Source organism: Sciurus carolinensis, chromosome 7 (assembly GCF_902686445.1).
Source record: "Sciurus carolinensis chromosome 7, mSciCar1.2, whole genome shotgun sequence".
In the NCBI taxonomy this organism is placed as follows: Eukaryota; Metazoa; Chordata; class Mammalia; order Rodentia; family Sciuridae; genus Sciurus; species Sciurus carolinensis.
The window spans coordinates 73,236,515-73,252,556 of NC_062219.1; the positions used below are offsets into that span (position 1 = coordinate 73,236,515).

At 36.2% G+C, this 16,042-nt stretch overlaps 1 protein-coding gene across 1 annotated transcript in view; it reads left to right on the forward strand.

Annotated features, from left to right (window-relative positions):
• Positions 1-16,042, forward strand: part of Rngtt (RNA guanylyltransferase and 5'-phosphatase) — a 311,879-nt gene that overhangs the window by 14,976 nt on the left and 280,861 nt on the right. Inside the window, exons 2-4 of the mRNA XM_047558064.1 lie at positions 3,025-3,134; positions 8,759-8,862; positions 8,957-9,045. Coding sequence (XP_047414020.1) covers positions 3,025-3,134; positions 8,759-8,862; positions 8,957-9,045 — 303 coding nt within the window. The remainder of the gene's footprint in view (positions 1-3,024; positions 3,135-8,758; positions 8,863-8,956; positions 9,046-16,042) is intronic.

Below are 16,042 nucleotides of genomic sequence, written 5' to 3' on the forward strand. Positions count from 1 at the left end.
TCTCTGTGCAGCTCTTCCACCAAGAAGCCGCCTAGGTCCTGGGACCCTGCTCTGCACCTAATCGCCTGGCTATGCGGCCCCTCCTCTGAGCAGCCACCTGGAGCCCCGTACAGTCACTACGAGTCCCAGCGACCTGCCACACACCTTTTCCTCCAGACAGCCGCCCGGTGTTTCGAGGCAGTCACTAGGAGTCCAAGCAACTCACTTCGCGTCTCCTCCTCCCGCCAACCGCCCGTAGCCCTAGGCAGTCACTCCGAGTCCAAGTGACCCGCCCTGTTCCTCCTCCTCCTCGGGGTAGCCCCTTGGGTGTTCAGGAGCGGTCGCTTTGAGTCCAAACAACTCACTACTCGCCTCCTCCTCTGAGCAGCCACCTGGAGCTCTGATGCAGTCACTCCTAGACCAAGCGACCCGCCACGTTCCTCCTCTTCCTCCGGGCAGACCCTCGGTGTTCAGAAGCAGTCTCTCTGAGTCCAAATATCTCGCCACGCAGCTCCTCCTCTGGCAACCGCCTGTGCTCTGGTGTAGTCCCTCCGAGTCCAAGCGACCTGCTGCGCTCCTCCTCTTCCTCCGGGCAGCTTCCTGTTGTTCGGAAGCGATTGCTCTGAGTCCAAACAGCTCCCCATGCAGCAGCTCCTCAGGCAGCCGCCCGGAGCCCCAGTGGTTGCTCCGAGTCCAAGCACTGTGCTGAGCAGCCACCTCTACGATGTTCCCAGTCGTCCCGTGTTTACCGCTCCATTGGGGGGAGGGGCGTCTCGCCGGGCAACTTTACTTCACAAAGTTCCCTTTGTTCCGGACTACCGCCCCACCCGGGACACCTCCCCAACGGGAGAGACTCACCTGGCGGCTTTGAGTTGGTCCCAAGTCTCTCATTATCTCCTCTTTTGAATCCTGCGTCCTGGAGCAACATGAAATGCAGCCACCCTCTAGTCCACCATGTTGAAACCAAGAACTCTTTCTTTAATAGAAACTGATCAGTTGTTTTATGTTACTTAGAGCTTAAGTAGGTGAGAACTGAGACTTGACCATTGGCTTTAGCAATGTGGAGGTTATTTTATTTTTTTTATTAAAAATTTTTAGACTGCATTTTGATTCATTGTACACAAATGGGGTACAACTTTTCATTTCTATGCTTTTACACAATGTAGATTTACACCATTCATGTAATCATATATATGCATAGGGTAGTACTGTCTGTTTCATTCTGCTATCTTTCTGTCCCCCATCCCCTCCCACCCCATTTTCCTCTACACCATCCAAAGTTCCTTCATTCTTCTCTTTCCCCACGCCCCCTCCCACTCCCCCTGTTATATATCATCATCCACTTATCAGAGAAAACATTCAGCCTTTGGTTTTTGGGCTTGACTTATTTCACTTAGCATTATATTTTCCAGCTTCATCCATTTACCAGCAAATGCCATAATTTTATTCTTCTTTATGGTTGAGTAATATTGCATTATGTATATATACCACAGTTTCTTTATCCATTCATCAACTGAAGGATATTTCAGTTGGTTCTACAATCTAGCTTTTGTGAATTGAGCTGCTATGAACATTGATGTGGCTGCATCACTGTAGTATGCTGATTTTAAGTCCTTTGGGTATAAACTGAGGAGTGGGGTAGCTGGGTCAAACGGTGGGTCTATTCCAAGTTTTCTGAGGAGTCTCTATACTGCTTTCCAGAGTGGCTGTAACAATCTGCAACTCCACCAGTAATGTATGAGTGTGCCTTTTTCCCCACATCCACACCAACACTTACTATTGCTTGTGTTCTTGATAATAACCATTCTAATTGGAGTGAGATGAAATCTTAGGGTGGTTTTGATTTGCATTTCTGTAATTACTAGGATTGATGAGCACTTTTTCATATATTCATTGATCACCTATATATCTTTTTCTGTGAAGTGTCTGTCCGTTTCCTTAGCCCATTTATTGATTGGGTTCTTTGTATTTTGGGTGTAAAGTTTTTAAAATTCTTTATAATCTTTGGAGATGAGTGCTCTGTCTGAAGTGTGTGTGGAAAAGATTTTCTGCCACTCTGTAGGCTCTTTTTTCACATTATTGATTGTTTCCTTTGCTGGAAAAAAGCTTTTTAGTTTGAATCTATCCCATTTATTGATTCTTGCTTTTATTTCTTGTGTTATGGGGGTGTTATTTTAAATGGTTTTATAGAAAAAAAAATTTTCATGAAATTTAGGTTAAATGCTTCTGGACAGATGTTAAGATTTCACTTAGATATTATTTTGGGTAGATATTTTTATTTTTTTGTTTGAAAATATAAATCAGTTAAATAGGTATTAAAATTATATGTTTATATATACATATATGTTATTATATAAGGTGATTTCTATGCTTGTACTATGATTCTAAAGAAAAGGTAAAATAAAGGTCAATCTTTTTCCTGAGGTTATATTCACTTATAGTTTTTTGGAGAGTAATATTTGTTAGCAGCCTCTCAACACAGTAGGATATCCTAGCATGATCTTTATCCTGAGATGTAGGGTGAAGTTCATAAGATGAAGAAACTTCCAGCCTCATATTAAAAGCCATATAATCAGGAAATTTAAAGAATTAATTTAATTTACTTCATTATCAGTTTTTTAGTAGCAGATCTATAAGAGTTATTTTTTTTTTCTCCCCCTTTTTTTTTTACCCACTGTCAGTACTAGAGATCAAATCCAGGGTATCATGCGTGATAGGCAAGCACTCTACCACTTGAGCAACATTGTGTCTTTTTAATAATGGTGGTTTGGCGTGGAAGAGTATGGATATTTGATTCACTGGTGATTTTTCTTTTGCTCTTATGTTAATTTTCAATTTCTCGAATGAATTTTTTCTTTAAAAGCCAAGGCTGAACCTTTTTAAAGTATCATTAAGATTGAGTGTATTCATGAACAGTTAGATTTACAGATTACTTTTCTATTTACCATGGTTTAAAAGGATAATTTTGAGAATTTCTAATTATAGGGGTTTAATCTGAAACATTTTTTTTTAATGAAAGTTATTACTCATCTTAATGTCATTTAGGAAGATTTTTACCCCTGAAGACAATGCTGGGACCAAGATATGATAGTCAAGTTGCTGAAGAAAATCGATTCCATCCCAGTATGCTCTCAAATTATCTAAAGAGTCTAAAGGTAAGAAACAAAACTTTTTTTTGCTATTGATTTAACATATTTTATTCCTCTTTTGTTCTTTAGGTCTCTTTTTAGAAGCAAACATTTTATTTTGAGATAATCAATAGAGGAAGTTGCAAAAATCATGTATAGAGTTCTGTGACTCTTCCCCTAGCTTATCCTAATGGTGACATTTTATATAATTGTAAGATATTATCAAAAGCAGGAAATTGACATTGGTACAGTACCGTTTCCAGATTTCATTTAGTTTTTGTACACATTCATATGTGCGTATGTGTATATGTGTATCATTCTGTACAATTTGATCCTGTGTGTAAATTCTTGGTGATGGTTGCAGAACTATTCCATCTCCAAGGAGGAACTCCTTCATGCTACCTATTTCTAAAAGAGAAAAGTATCCATTTGTAGTCACAACCTCTTCCTACTCCTGTCCAGGTACATTGGCAGCTGCAAATCCATTGTCTATCTCTGTAGTTTTGTCACTTTGGGAATATATCAATTTCTGAAGTTTTGTCCAAGTTGTTACATGTATTAATCAAAAGTTTGTTCCTTTTCATTGTTGAGTAGTATTAAATTGTATGGATATTCCACAGTTTAACTGTTTTCCTGTTGAACATTTGGATTGTTCTCAGTTGTGAGGGATTATGAATAAAGCTGCTGTGAACATTCATATTGAGGCTTTTGTGTGAACATAAGTATTCATTTTTCTGGGATAAATGCTTAAGAGTATGATTGCTTAAATACTTAAAATCATACTTAAAATCAGCATACTACCGAGATACAGCCACATCAATGTTCATAGCTGCTCAATTCACGATAGGCAGACTGTGGAACCAACCTAGATGCCCTTCAATTGATGAATGGATAAAAAAACTGTGATATATATATATATATATACACATACACACACACAAAATGGAATATTACTCAGCTATAAAGAATAATAAAATTATGGCATGTGCAGGCAAATGGATGAAATTGGAGAATATCATGTTAAGTGAGATAAGCCAATCTCAAAAATCCAAAAGACGAATGATCTCACTGATAAGCGGGTGATGACACATAGTGGAGGGTAGGAGGGGGGCAAGAATGGAGGAAGGAGGGACTGTATAGAGGGAAAAGAGAGGTGGTAGAGGTGCGGGGAAGGAAAAAAATAACGGAATGAATCAAACATCATTACTCTATGTAATTGTATGAATATACAAATGGTATGCTGTTACTCCATGTACAAACAGAAACAACATGTGTCCCAAAAAAAAAAAAAAAAAAAAAAAAAGAGTATGATTGCTGGGTCATATGATAAATGCATATTTAGTTTTACAAAATACTACCAAACTGTTTTCCAGAGTGACTATGTCATTTTCTGTGCCCATCAGGTAGCTTTTGTTTTTTTCGGAGTAGATGAAACTTTGTTTTTTCACATTAATCTATCACAATGCTGGTTACATTAGTTTCCCAGGGCTGCCATGACGAATTACCACAAACTGGCAGCTTGAAACAAAAGGTGTTTAGTTTCTCATAGTTCTGGAAGCTAGAAGTTTGAAATTGAGGTTTAGCAAGATTGATTCCTTTTGGATGCTTGGAGGGAGAATCTTTTCCATGCCTCTTCTAGCTTCTGGCAGTTGTCTGTAGTCCTTTGTATTCCTTGGCTTGTAGCTTTATCATTTTAGTGTCTGCCACTATGCTCATGATATTCCACTTGTGTGTCTTTGTGTTCAAATTTCATATATATATATATATATATATATTATATATAAACACTTTCCATATATATATGTATTTAGTTGTAGGTAGACACAATACCTTTATTTTATTTGTTTTTATGTGGTACTGAGGATAGAACCCAGTGCCTCACATGTGCTAGGCAACCTCAGTACCACTGAGCTGAAGCCCCAGCCCCTAATTTCCCTTTTCTTGTAAGGCATTTGATAAGAGCCTACCTTAATCTAGTATGATATCATCTTAACTTGGTCAAACCTGCCAACCCAGTTACTCCGTTTTTCAAGTGGTCACATTCTCAGGTACTGGGATTAGGATTTGAACACATATTTTTATAGGACATAATTCAACCCACAGTATCAGTCCTTGTTATATATATTTTATACTCTCGGTAATCTTATTGCTGTATGCTTTATTAGTACACTGAATGAATATTAGTGTCTAGTATGTGCAAGGCTCATATGGGATAGAAAAGTAGCCACTTAGATTTTGAAAACCTGTTATTCATCCTTTTCCTCAGGGTAACTTTGAGTCATTTGTTTATATTTTTTATTTTAGCTTACTTGTATACTTTTTATTTTAATTTTCATTATTAGTAATTATATTGGAAGTCTTAACCTAATGTTTTTTGGAGTGTTAATATTTTCTAGGTAGTGTGCTAAGAGCTTGGGCTTACACGCCAGGTAACCTGGGTTTGAATCCCTGTTTGCTACTTAAAAGCTTTGTGAGCAAGTTACATGATCTCTTCATATTCCAGTTTCTGCATCTTTTAAAAAAATTGATACATGTAAAGTACAGAACAGTAATTGGCATAGAGTAAGTACTTCATTTAAATCTTAGAGCAACTCTCTGAGGTATACTATTATTTCCTTAGCTCCATGAATTGGGATTATTATGAAAACAGGTGTATATAATATGTGCATATAAACACATTCATATAAACCATTATTTGCACAAACTTATCACACCTATTGATACATATACATATATGGGGGTCTTGTGGTCAGTTAAGGTATATTAACAGTGTTTCCTTGGCTAAAATGTTCCTGTGTAGTTAGACAATACACATTTTCCTGCTTACTACCACATTTGTTTTTACTTTGAGTCTGGTAACTGACAACTTGAGTTCTAATCCTAGCTCACTGAGAGGCTGTTTTATGGTATGTAAATCTTTGAGTCTAGCAATACATAGTCTCTGAAGAAAGCAGTAGTATTAACCATGGCTGCGGTGGCACACGCCTGTAGTTTCTGCTATGGTGGAGTCTGAGGCAGGAGGATCACTTAAGTCTAGGAGTTTAAAACCAGTCTGGGCAACGTAACAAGACAAAACAAAACACTCAAAACAACAGGGGCTGGGGTTGTAGCTCAGTGGTAGGCACTTGCCTAGCATGTGTGAGGCACTGGGTTCAATCCTCAGCACCACATATAAATAAATGAATAAAATAAAGGTCTATCAACATCAAAAATAAATTTTAAAAAACCCTCAAAATAAAAGCAATGACAACAAAAACTAGTAGAGTTCATTATTAGAACTGAGAGTATGCATTTTAGAAGTGTACATTTTTGTCTATTTTGTTATGAATGAAATTTAAATTTTTTGCCATTTTTTTCCCCCCTGTAACAATGGACCCTATCATTATGTAACTAGTCTTTATTAGGCAAGTCCAACAATTGTTTCCCAATAAAAACAAAGTAAAATTACAAAAAAGAGAAAAAATTGTTTAATAAGTGGAGATTATTTCTCTTGCCATTTTTTCCAGAGTGTATGTTCAACAGAATTTAGTGGAAGAGGTGCGAATTAACTGTTCCTTTGGGCTTAGTTCATGCATGCATTTCTTCAGTTGTCTTGATAGACTGGTTGTGATTGTAGTGTTTAAGAATTTTTCATACCACATGGCCCCTGAACTCAAGTCAGCTATTTCAGATAGTGCTTGGCAGAAGAATTTATGGTTTTTGTTCCTCCTAGAAAGAAAAATTTGCTGTAACGGATTTGTTGAGAGATGAGATTTAAGTCTCCAGTGAGATGCACAAATAAGGCTATGTGTACTATTCTTTGTTGGTTACTTAAGGGATTTATGAGGGAATTTTAACTGTGTATACTTTTTTACTATGTATAGTTGGAATTAGAATTTAACGGCCTAACATGTGATTCTACTCTGATTTTTATCTTTTAATTTAAAAAACAGTACACTCACTTGTTTCAAAATCTAAGTTTAAAAAGTTGAGATTGTAAAATCTCCATTTTTTTGCTGTCTCGTTTCTCACTACAACTCCCATAGGTCCAAGGTTTGTAATGTATTCTTTCTCTATGCGTATATTAGCAACAGAAATAGAGTTTATTATTTTCTCCCCTTTACACTCAAGGTAGCATACCATATATGCTGTTCTGAACTTTGCTTTTCTTGTTTTCGTTTTTGAGATAGGGTCATGCTGTGTTGCCTAGGTTGGTCTTCAATTGTGAGCTCAAGTTACCCTTATCCTCAACCTTTTTAGTAGTTGGGACTAAAGGCATGTGCTTGAATCTTCAGTTTCAAACTGAATCTGTTATGAAGATCTGCGTATATTAATACACCACAAACATCCTTTTAAAAATAGCATCATAGTGTATTCCTTTAAAGTATGTACCACAATTTAATTAGTCTCTTGCTGATTGATTTTTGTCAATGGTTCCTTGATGGAGTGTGTTTGTGCAGGCGTTTTATGAGATTTATTGGCACTGGATCATTTTTACTATTTTTGTGTATCTTTATTGCTTTTTTTCCATTCTCCCCTTTCATTTCACTGTAGTCTTCCAGGTTTTTCCCAGACTCTTTGGCTTTTGTGTAAAATGAGAGACGTGTCTATCATTTTGGGTGAGCTCTTATTTTCTAAACTCTGCTTCTCTTACTTATTTTTTCCTTCTTCCCACATAGCTTCTGCAGTGCCCTTAATTTCTTTTTTTTTTCCCTTCTTTTTTAAACCACTACCTTGTTTTTTATGATATCCAGTAAGAGAGGAGGATTTTTTTTTAAATTTATTTGCCTGAAAGTCTCTTTTTATTTCACCTTGCATCTTTTTGAAGAGTGTAACTTTTGAAGAGTGTAACTTCAGGCTTTATAGTATATTTTCAGAAAATAGATAGAAGGGTTATTAATCAAATAGGGGACTGCACAAGCCGTAAGTATGTAGATATTTATGGTATAAATGACTTGTCTCATATTTTATGTCTGAGATATATTCAATAGATAGGAACAGAATGATTGGTGGTGGCTTCTTGGAATGATGGGATGATGTGTGCCTGGAGCTAGAGCTGTGGGTTATTTCCGATGGATGCTGTTCCTGTTCCAGGCTGTTGTCCAGTAAATCGTGAGTGCACAGAAAGGTGCAGAAAACTATGTCATTGTTTTCTTTTTGGGTAAGCTTTTGTGATGTTCCGAGTGGCTGTTTATCTTATGTTCCTCTTCTGTTGTTAGTTTAGGAGTTAATTTATTTCATTGAGTGCTTGCTAAATTCTACTGTCTTGAAGAAGACTTAGCTAAGTGGTACTATCACTGTAAATTGTTCAGTGGCAGAGTGAACATAAAATCTCCCTCAATTGGATGGATGAACTGTAGTACTGTCATTTAGTCAACTTGTTTTTTTTTTTTTTTTTGGGTACTGGGGATTGAACCCAGGGTTGCCTAACTACTGAGCACATCCCCAGCCCTTTTAAAATTTTTAATTTAAATATAGGGTTGCTTTTATTTTATTTTGAGGCAGGTTGCTTAGGGCCCTGCAAAATTGCTAAGGCTGGCCTCAAACTTGTGATCCTCCTGCCTCAGCCTCCTGAGTTGCTGGGATTACAGGTGTGCACCACCATGTCTGGTTAGTCAACTTGTTTTGGAACAAATTCAGTTACTAGTAAATCTGCTTTTTTATTTTTTAAGGTTAAAATGGGCTTGTTGGTGGACCTGACGAATACTTCGAGATTCTATGACAGAAATGACATAGAAAAAGAAGGAATCAAATACATAAAGCTTCAGTGTAAAGGGTAAGTTATGTTTTAAGACTCTTTAAATTGAAACTTTTCTTGAAATTTATAAATCTTTTTTTCTCAAAAAAAATTTTCCCCCCTGTGTTATTAGACATGGTGAATGCCCTACAACTGAGAATACCGAGACTTTCATTCGTTTGTGTGAGCGATTTAATGAAAGAAATCCACCTGAACTTATAGGTAACATTTGGCTTTACCACTGTTGAATATTTTATTTTGTATTTGTATTTCTGTTCTTTGCAAGTTGGTTGATACAGAAGTTGTTTTTCTCTTTATTAAAAATATATCACTACCATTTCTAGTCACATCTCCCAAATTTATATTTCTGTATTCAATATATACATTTATATAACTGTACCTCATTGTTATATTTTTTTTGTTGGGGACCTTTTCTTAATTTGATTTTGTGTCATATAAATTTATTTCATTTGATTAGCTTACCTAGAAGATAAAGTAAAATTTGATTAAGAAGTTTCCTTGAAGTTGTTAGTAGTAAACTAATCTTTAGTTATAAACTATGTCTTAATCAAAACGCAGTATGTAAAAAAAAAAAAATAAACTATTGTATTCCACTAGACGAACCCATTGTCATAATCAAATGAAGAAAACTGAAAAGTAATTTTTTAACTGCAAAGATCTATTTAAGCTTGTAGTATACTTAGTTAATGGAATTTTTTACATTAAATGCACATTTTTTTCTATAGAGATTTTGTTGGTTTTGTAATTTTATATCCCTTATTTTTAAAAATCTAGTCCTCTATTTATGTATACATATATATATTTTTTGTACTGGGAATTGAACTCAGGGGCACTCAACCACTGAGCCACATTCCCAGTCCTATTTTGTGTTTTATTTAGAGACAGGGTCTCACTGAGTTGCTTAATGCCTCACCATTGCTGAGGCTGACTTTGAACTCGAGATACTCCTGTCTCAGCCTTCCACTCTATATTTTGATGGAGAACTGAATATTAAGACTAAAACTGTGTTTGTATAGTAAGGAGTGTTAAATGAGAAATGGTATTTTAAAAAATTACACACTTTCACATGACTTACTAATTGGTAATTATTCTTACATTTCCTACTCAAAATATTTACTTGATCTTGCTAGAGTAAAAACTGAATACAAAAGCAGTGGTAATTTTGGTGAAACACATCTGATGTTGAAATACTTGTTGCTTAAGTTGGCTTGAAAATATGAGGTGTAGGGAGATATTAACATGTTGTCTTAAGACATATGTTGGCTTAAAAAAATCTGTTTATAGCTAACATCTTTGTGTGACTTTTTTTATTTTTGGGTACAAGGGATTTAACCCAGGGGTGTTTAACCACTGAGTCATATCCCCAGCCTTTTTTATTTTTTTATTTTGAGATAACAGGATCTGTCTAAATTGCTTAGGGCTTTGCTAATTTGCTAATGCTGTCCTGGAACTTGTGATCCTTCTGCCTCAGTTGGGATTATGGGCATGTGCCACCATACTTAGTTCTGTGTGATTTTTTTAAAGACTTAAAAAATAAAAAAGGCAACAGAGATAATAGAATTTAATAGATTTTTATGATGATATTTATTTTTAAGGGATTTTTCTATTAAAAGCTGATTTCCATTTTTCATCTTTTCCTTTCAGAAACTTCAGTTGAATAAATTCAACTCTATTGTCAACATTTGCCACTTAACTAGGTCCTTTCATCAGTCTGTAAATGCATGTAAATATCTCTTATTAAGTAGCTCCCACCTCCAGACCTTTCTTTCTGATTGCAGTTCCCCTTCCCTTAGCTGAGTGTCATATGTGCTGCCTCTCCTGCCCAGCCTCCCCCCGCTCAACAGTGTGTCTCTACCACTGAGCCACACCCTGGTCTCCGCTGACTCTAAAAGAATCCATACATGGGTCCATGTATGTCTGTTTACTTCTTTGCAGTCTGGATTTGTCCTTTAGCACTCTTAATTAAATACACTTTCAGTTCTAATCATTATAACATTTAAACAGCTGAATACCCATATCTTGAAACTTCCTCTTTTCTAGGTTTGTATGACCCCATTCTCTTTGTTTTGTTAAGGTCATGACTGTTCAATCTCCGTTTCTTTTTAATGGATTATCTTTTTCCTATTCTTGAAAGGATGGTTTTCCTTAGATTCCATCCTTAAATTTTCCTATTTTACATATCCATTCTCAGTAGTCTTATCCATACCACAGATCTCTTCTGGAGTTGATGATGATTATTCTTGAATCTACAGCTCCATTCAGAACTTTCTTTGAAGTTTTTTATCAACTACTTGTAAGCCCAGAAGAATCTTAAATTCAGCTTATTTGAGAGTGGACTCATTGTCTTACTGGTAAGACTGATTTAAATGCTTGTACTTCTTAACCTATTAAATGGTACCACTTTCAAGCAGTCACTTAAATCATAAACCAAAGACTCCTAATATATCTTTTTCCTCAATCTTGACAGTCATTTGCCCTTCAGCTTTCAGAGTCTTAACCTTAGATGTCTCTTTAGTCTATTGCTCTTTGTGCTCTCATCCCATAACCCTTGTCACTCAGATCCTTATCATTTTACTACTGGGATGTTTTCCTTGTCTTTATTGTTGTTCACTCCCATTCTGGCTTCTTCTAAAGCCTGATAATTTTTATTTCCATGCTTAAAATTCCTCAAAATCTTTCCATTATTTTTATGATCTCCTAGTATGGTGCTCAAGTTTCTTCAGGATTTTGACCCTCTCAGGCTCTCCAACTGTATTTGGTATTACTTTCTTATCACACCTCATGTTCTAACCATTCTGACTTATTTATAGTTTGCCATATGTGCTTTTTGATTTGTATATTTACATTTGTGAAGGTAGTTCCTACTGTCTGCAACTCCTTTATATCCTTGTTTGTTGAGGGTTGTTCAGTAAAAAGTTTTTATTCAAATTACTCATGATCATTTTATTACACTGTGGATATAGGAATTAGTCATTTGACTCAGTTGATAGTGATTTTCAAATTTAAGTAACATAAATTTTTTTTTTTATTATTGTAAACAAATGGGATACATGTTGTTTCTCTGTTTGTACATGTCGTAAAAGCATACCATTTGTGTAATCATAAATTTACATAGGGTAGTGTTGTTTGATTCATTCTGTTATTTTTTTTACCCTTCCCCCCACCCCTCCCACCCCTCTTTTCCCTCTATACAGTCCTTCCTTCCTCCATTCTTGCCCCCCTCCCTAACCCTAACTCTAACCCTAACACTAACCCCTCCCACCCTCCATTATGTGTCATCATCCACTTATTAGCGATATCATTCGTCCTTTGTTTTTTTGAGATTGGCTTATCTCACTTAGCATGATATTCTCCAGTTTCATCCATTTGCCTGCAAATGCCATAATTTTATCATTCTTTATGGCTGAGTAATATTCCATTGTATATATATACCACAGTTTCTTTATCCATTCATCAATTGAAAGACATCTAGGTTGGTTCCACAATCTGGCTATTGTGAACTGAGCAGCTATGAACATTGATGTGGCTGTATCTCTGTAATATGCTGATTTTAAGTCCTTTGGGTATAGGCCAAGGAGTGGGATAGCTGGGTCAAATGGTGGTTCCATTCCAAGTTTTCTAAGGAGTCTCCACACTGCTTTCCAGAGTGGCTGCACTAATTTGCAGCCCCACCAGCAATGTAAGAGTGTACCTTTCTCCCCACATCCTCGCCAACACCTGTTGTTGCTTGTATTCTTGATAATCGCCATTCTAATTGGGGTGAGATGGAATCTTAGGGTGGTTTTGATTTGCATTTCTCTTATTACTAGAGATGTTGAACATTTTTCCATATGTTTGTTGATTGCTTGTATATCTTGTTCTGTGAAGTGACATAAATCTTTTTGAAAGAAATCTTTCCTTTTAAAATTTTTTTGAAATATTTCCTTAATATAGAAATGAGATGAGAGTGATATTTCATTGGAAGATGAAATTTATTTTCTTAAGCCACGGGCATTTTTTTTTCTTTTTTTTTATTATTTTATTGTAAACAAATGGGATACATGTTGTTTCTCTGTTTGTACATGGCGTAAAGGCATACCATTTGTGTAATCATAAATTTACATAGAGTAATGCTGTTTGATTCATTTAGTTATTTTTTTCCCTTCCCCCCCACCCCTCCCACCCCTCTTTTCCCTCTATACAGTCCTTCCTTCCTCCATTCTTGCCCCCCTCCCTAACCCTAACTCTAACCCTAACACTAACCCCTCCCACCCCCCATTATGTGTCATCATCCACTTATTAGCGATTGTTTTTTTTAATGTATCAAATTTATAACATTTTTTTTCCTCTACTGGGGATTTAACCCAGGGTTGCTTTGCCAAACTGAGCTGCATACATTCCCAGCCCTTTCTATTTTTTTTGAGAGAGAGTCTTATTAAGTTGCTGAGGCTAGTCTCAAATTTGTGATCTTGCCTCAACCTTCCAAGTACTGGGATTATAGCCATGTACCACTATGCCTGGTGAAGTTTATTTGATTTATTTTTGGTAAGGTCAGTTGCTGAGAACAAGGCCATATTGATAAATACCAACATTTGGATTATGTTATTAATGCCAATTAGAGACTAGAACCAGTGTCAAATTAAAAAGTGACATATTGAGGTATAATTTATATATACTAAATTCTATTTATTTAAAATGTCCAATTTGATGAGTTGACAGATGTAGACACCAATGAAACCACAGTCATGATCCAGAGTGTTTGCATCTCATGCTTATTTTTTAAAATATTTTTTTTGGTTGTTTTTTTTATTATTATTTTATTGTAAACAAATGGGATACATGTTGTTTCTCTGTACATGGCGTAAAGGCATACCATTTGTGTAATCATAAATTTACATAGGATAATGCTGTTTGATTCATTTAGTTATTTTTTTCCCTTCCCCCCACCCCTCCCACCCCTCTTTTCCCTCTATACAGTCCTTCCTTCCTCCATTCTTGCCCCCCTCCCTAACCCTAACTCTAACCCTAACACTAACCCCTCCCACCCTCCATTATGTGTCATCATCCACTTATTAGCGATATCATTCATCCTTTGTTTTTTTGAGATTGGCTTATCTCACTTAGCATGATATTCTCCAGTTTCATCCATTTGCCTGCAAATGCCATAATTTTATCATTCTTTATGACTGAGTAATATTCCAGTGTATATATATACCACAGTTTCTTTATCCATTCATCAATTGAAGGACATCTAGGTTGGTTCCACAATCTGGCTATTGTGAATTGAGCAGCTATGAACATTGATGTGGCAGTATCTCTGTAGTATGCTGATTTTAGGTCCTTTGGGTATAGGCCAAGGAGTGGGATAGCTGGGTCAAATGGTGGTTCCATTCCAAGTTTTCTAAGGAGTCTCCACACTGCTTTCCAGAGTGGCTGCACTAATTTGCAACCCCACCAGCAATGTATGAGTGTACCTTTCTCCCCACATCCTTGCCAACACCTGTTGTTGCTTGTATTCTTGATAATCGCCATTCTAATTGGGGTGAGATGGAATCTTAGGGTGGTTTTGATTTGCATTTCTCTTATTACTAGAGATGTTGAACATTTTTCCATATGTTTGTTGATTGCTTGTAGATCTTCTTCTGTGAAGTGTCTGTTCATTTCCTTAGCCCATTTGTCTATTGGATTATTTGCATTCTTGGTGTAGAGTTTTTTGAGTTCTTTATAGATTCTGGAGATTAGTGCTCTATCTGAAGTATGATTGGCAAAGATTTTCTCCCACTCTGTAGGCTCTTTCTTCGCATTGCTGATAGTTTCCTTTGCTGAGAGAAAGCTTTTTAGTTTGAATCTATCCCAGTTATTGATTCTTGCTTTTATTTCTTGTGCTATGGGAGTCCTGTTGAGGAAGTCTGGTCCTAAGCTGACATGTTGAAGCTCTGGACCTACTTTTTCTTCTATAAGATGCACTATCTCTGGTCTGATTCCGAGGTCCTTAATCCATTTTGAGTTTAGTTTCATGCATGGTGATAGATATGGGTTTAGTTTCATTCTGTTGCATATGGATTTCCAATTCTCCCAGCACCATTTGTTGAAGAGGCTATTTTGGTTGTTGGTGGACCTTTATTTTATTTATATGTGGTGCCGAGAATTGAACCCAATGCTTCACACATGTCAGCCAAGCGCTCCACCGCGGAGCCCCAGCCCCAGCCCCGCATCTCATGCTTTTTTGTGTCCATTCTCTCGTTTGCTTGGTTGTAGATTAGGCAGTCATTTTGTATTTCTGGTTACTGTAGACTAGTTTGCATTTTCTAGAAATTTTTGAAAATGAAATTATGTATGTACTTGTTACCTGACTTCTTTCACATAGCATAATGGTTTTGAAATCATCCTTGTTGCATTAAGTTTTCTTATGAGTAAGCATTCGTTTTATGAATATATATTTTGCTGATGAGGGACATTTGAGATGTTGCCAGTTTTTGGCCATCATCAATGATATTACTATAGATGTTTGTCTTTATGTTGCTGTGGACATTTATCTTTATGTACAAATCTTTGCATGAGCATTTTATTTTTCTTCATTAAATAGGATTAGAATGTCCAGGTCACTTGTTACAGGTGTGTGTGTGTGACTTTTTGATAACTCATAAATTGTTTTCCAAAGTGATTTTGCCAATTTACATTTCCACTAGCAGTTCCTCTGAACCTTCACAAACATTTTATATGGTCAGATTTTTTAATTTTAGCAATTCTAATGAGTGTATAATAGGGTTTCATCATGCCTTCAATTTGCATTTTCCTGGTAATTAATCATATACATCTTTGTCTTGCATATTTTCTGTAAAAAGTGAATATTCACATCTTTTGCCTAGATTTAAAAAAATGTGTTATCTTAATTAACAAGCATTAAAGAACTGTGAGAGTTCTTATTCTTTTTTTTTTTTTTTTTTCTTTTTGTGTTATTGGGGATTGAACCCATGGCCTTATCTATGCTGGGCAATGCATGCTAAGCTAGTGCTCTACCACTGAACCTCCCCCCAGCCCTGTAGGTGTTCTTTATGAATTGTACATACTTGTCCTTTGCCAGTTATGTGTATTGAGAATATTTCTGGGGCTGATGTTTTTATTGTCTTAATGGTATCTCCCCTCCCCTCCCCTCCCTTTCTTTCTTTCTTTTTTGTATCTCCAAATAGTTTCTTTTGCACTTAAAGCTGTTATAGGC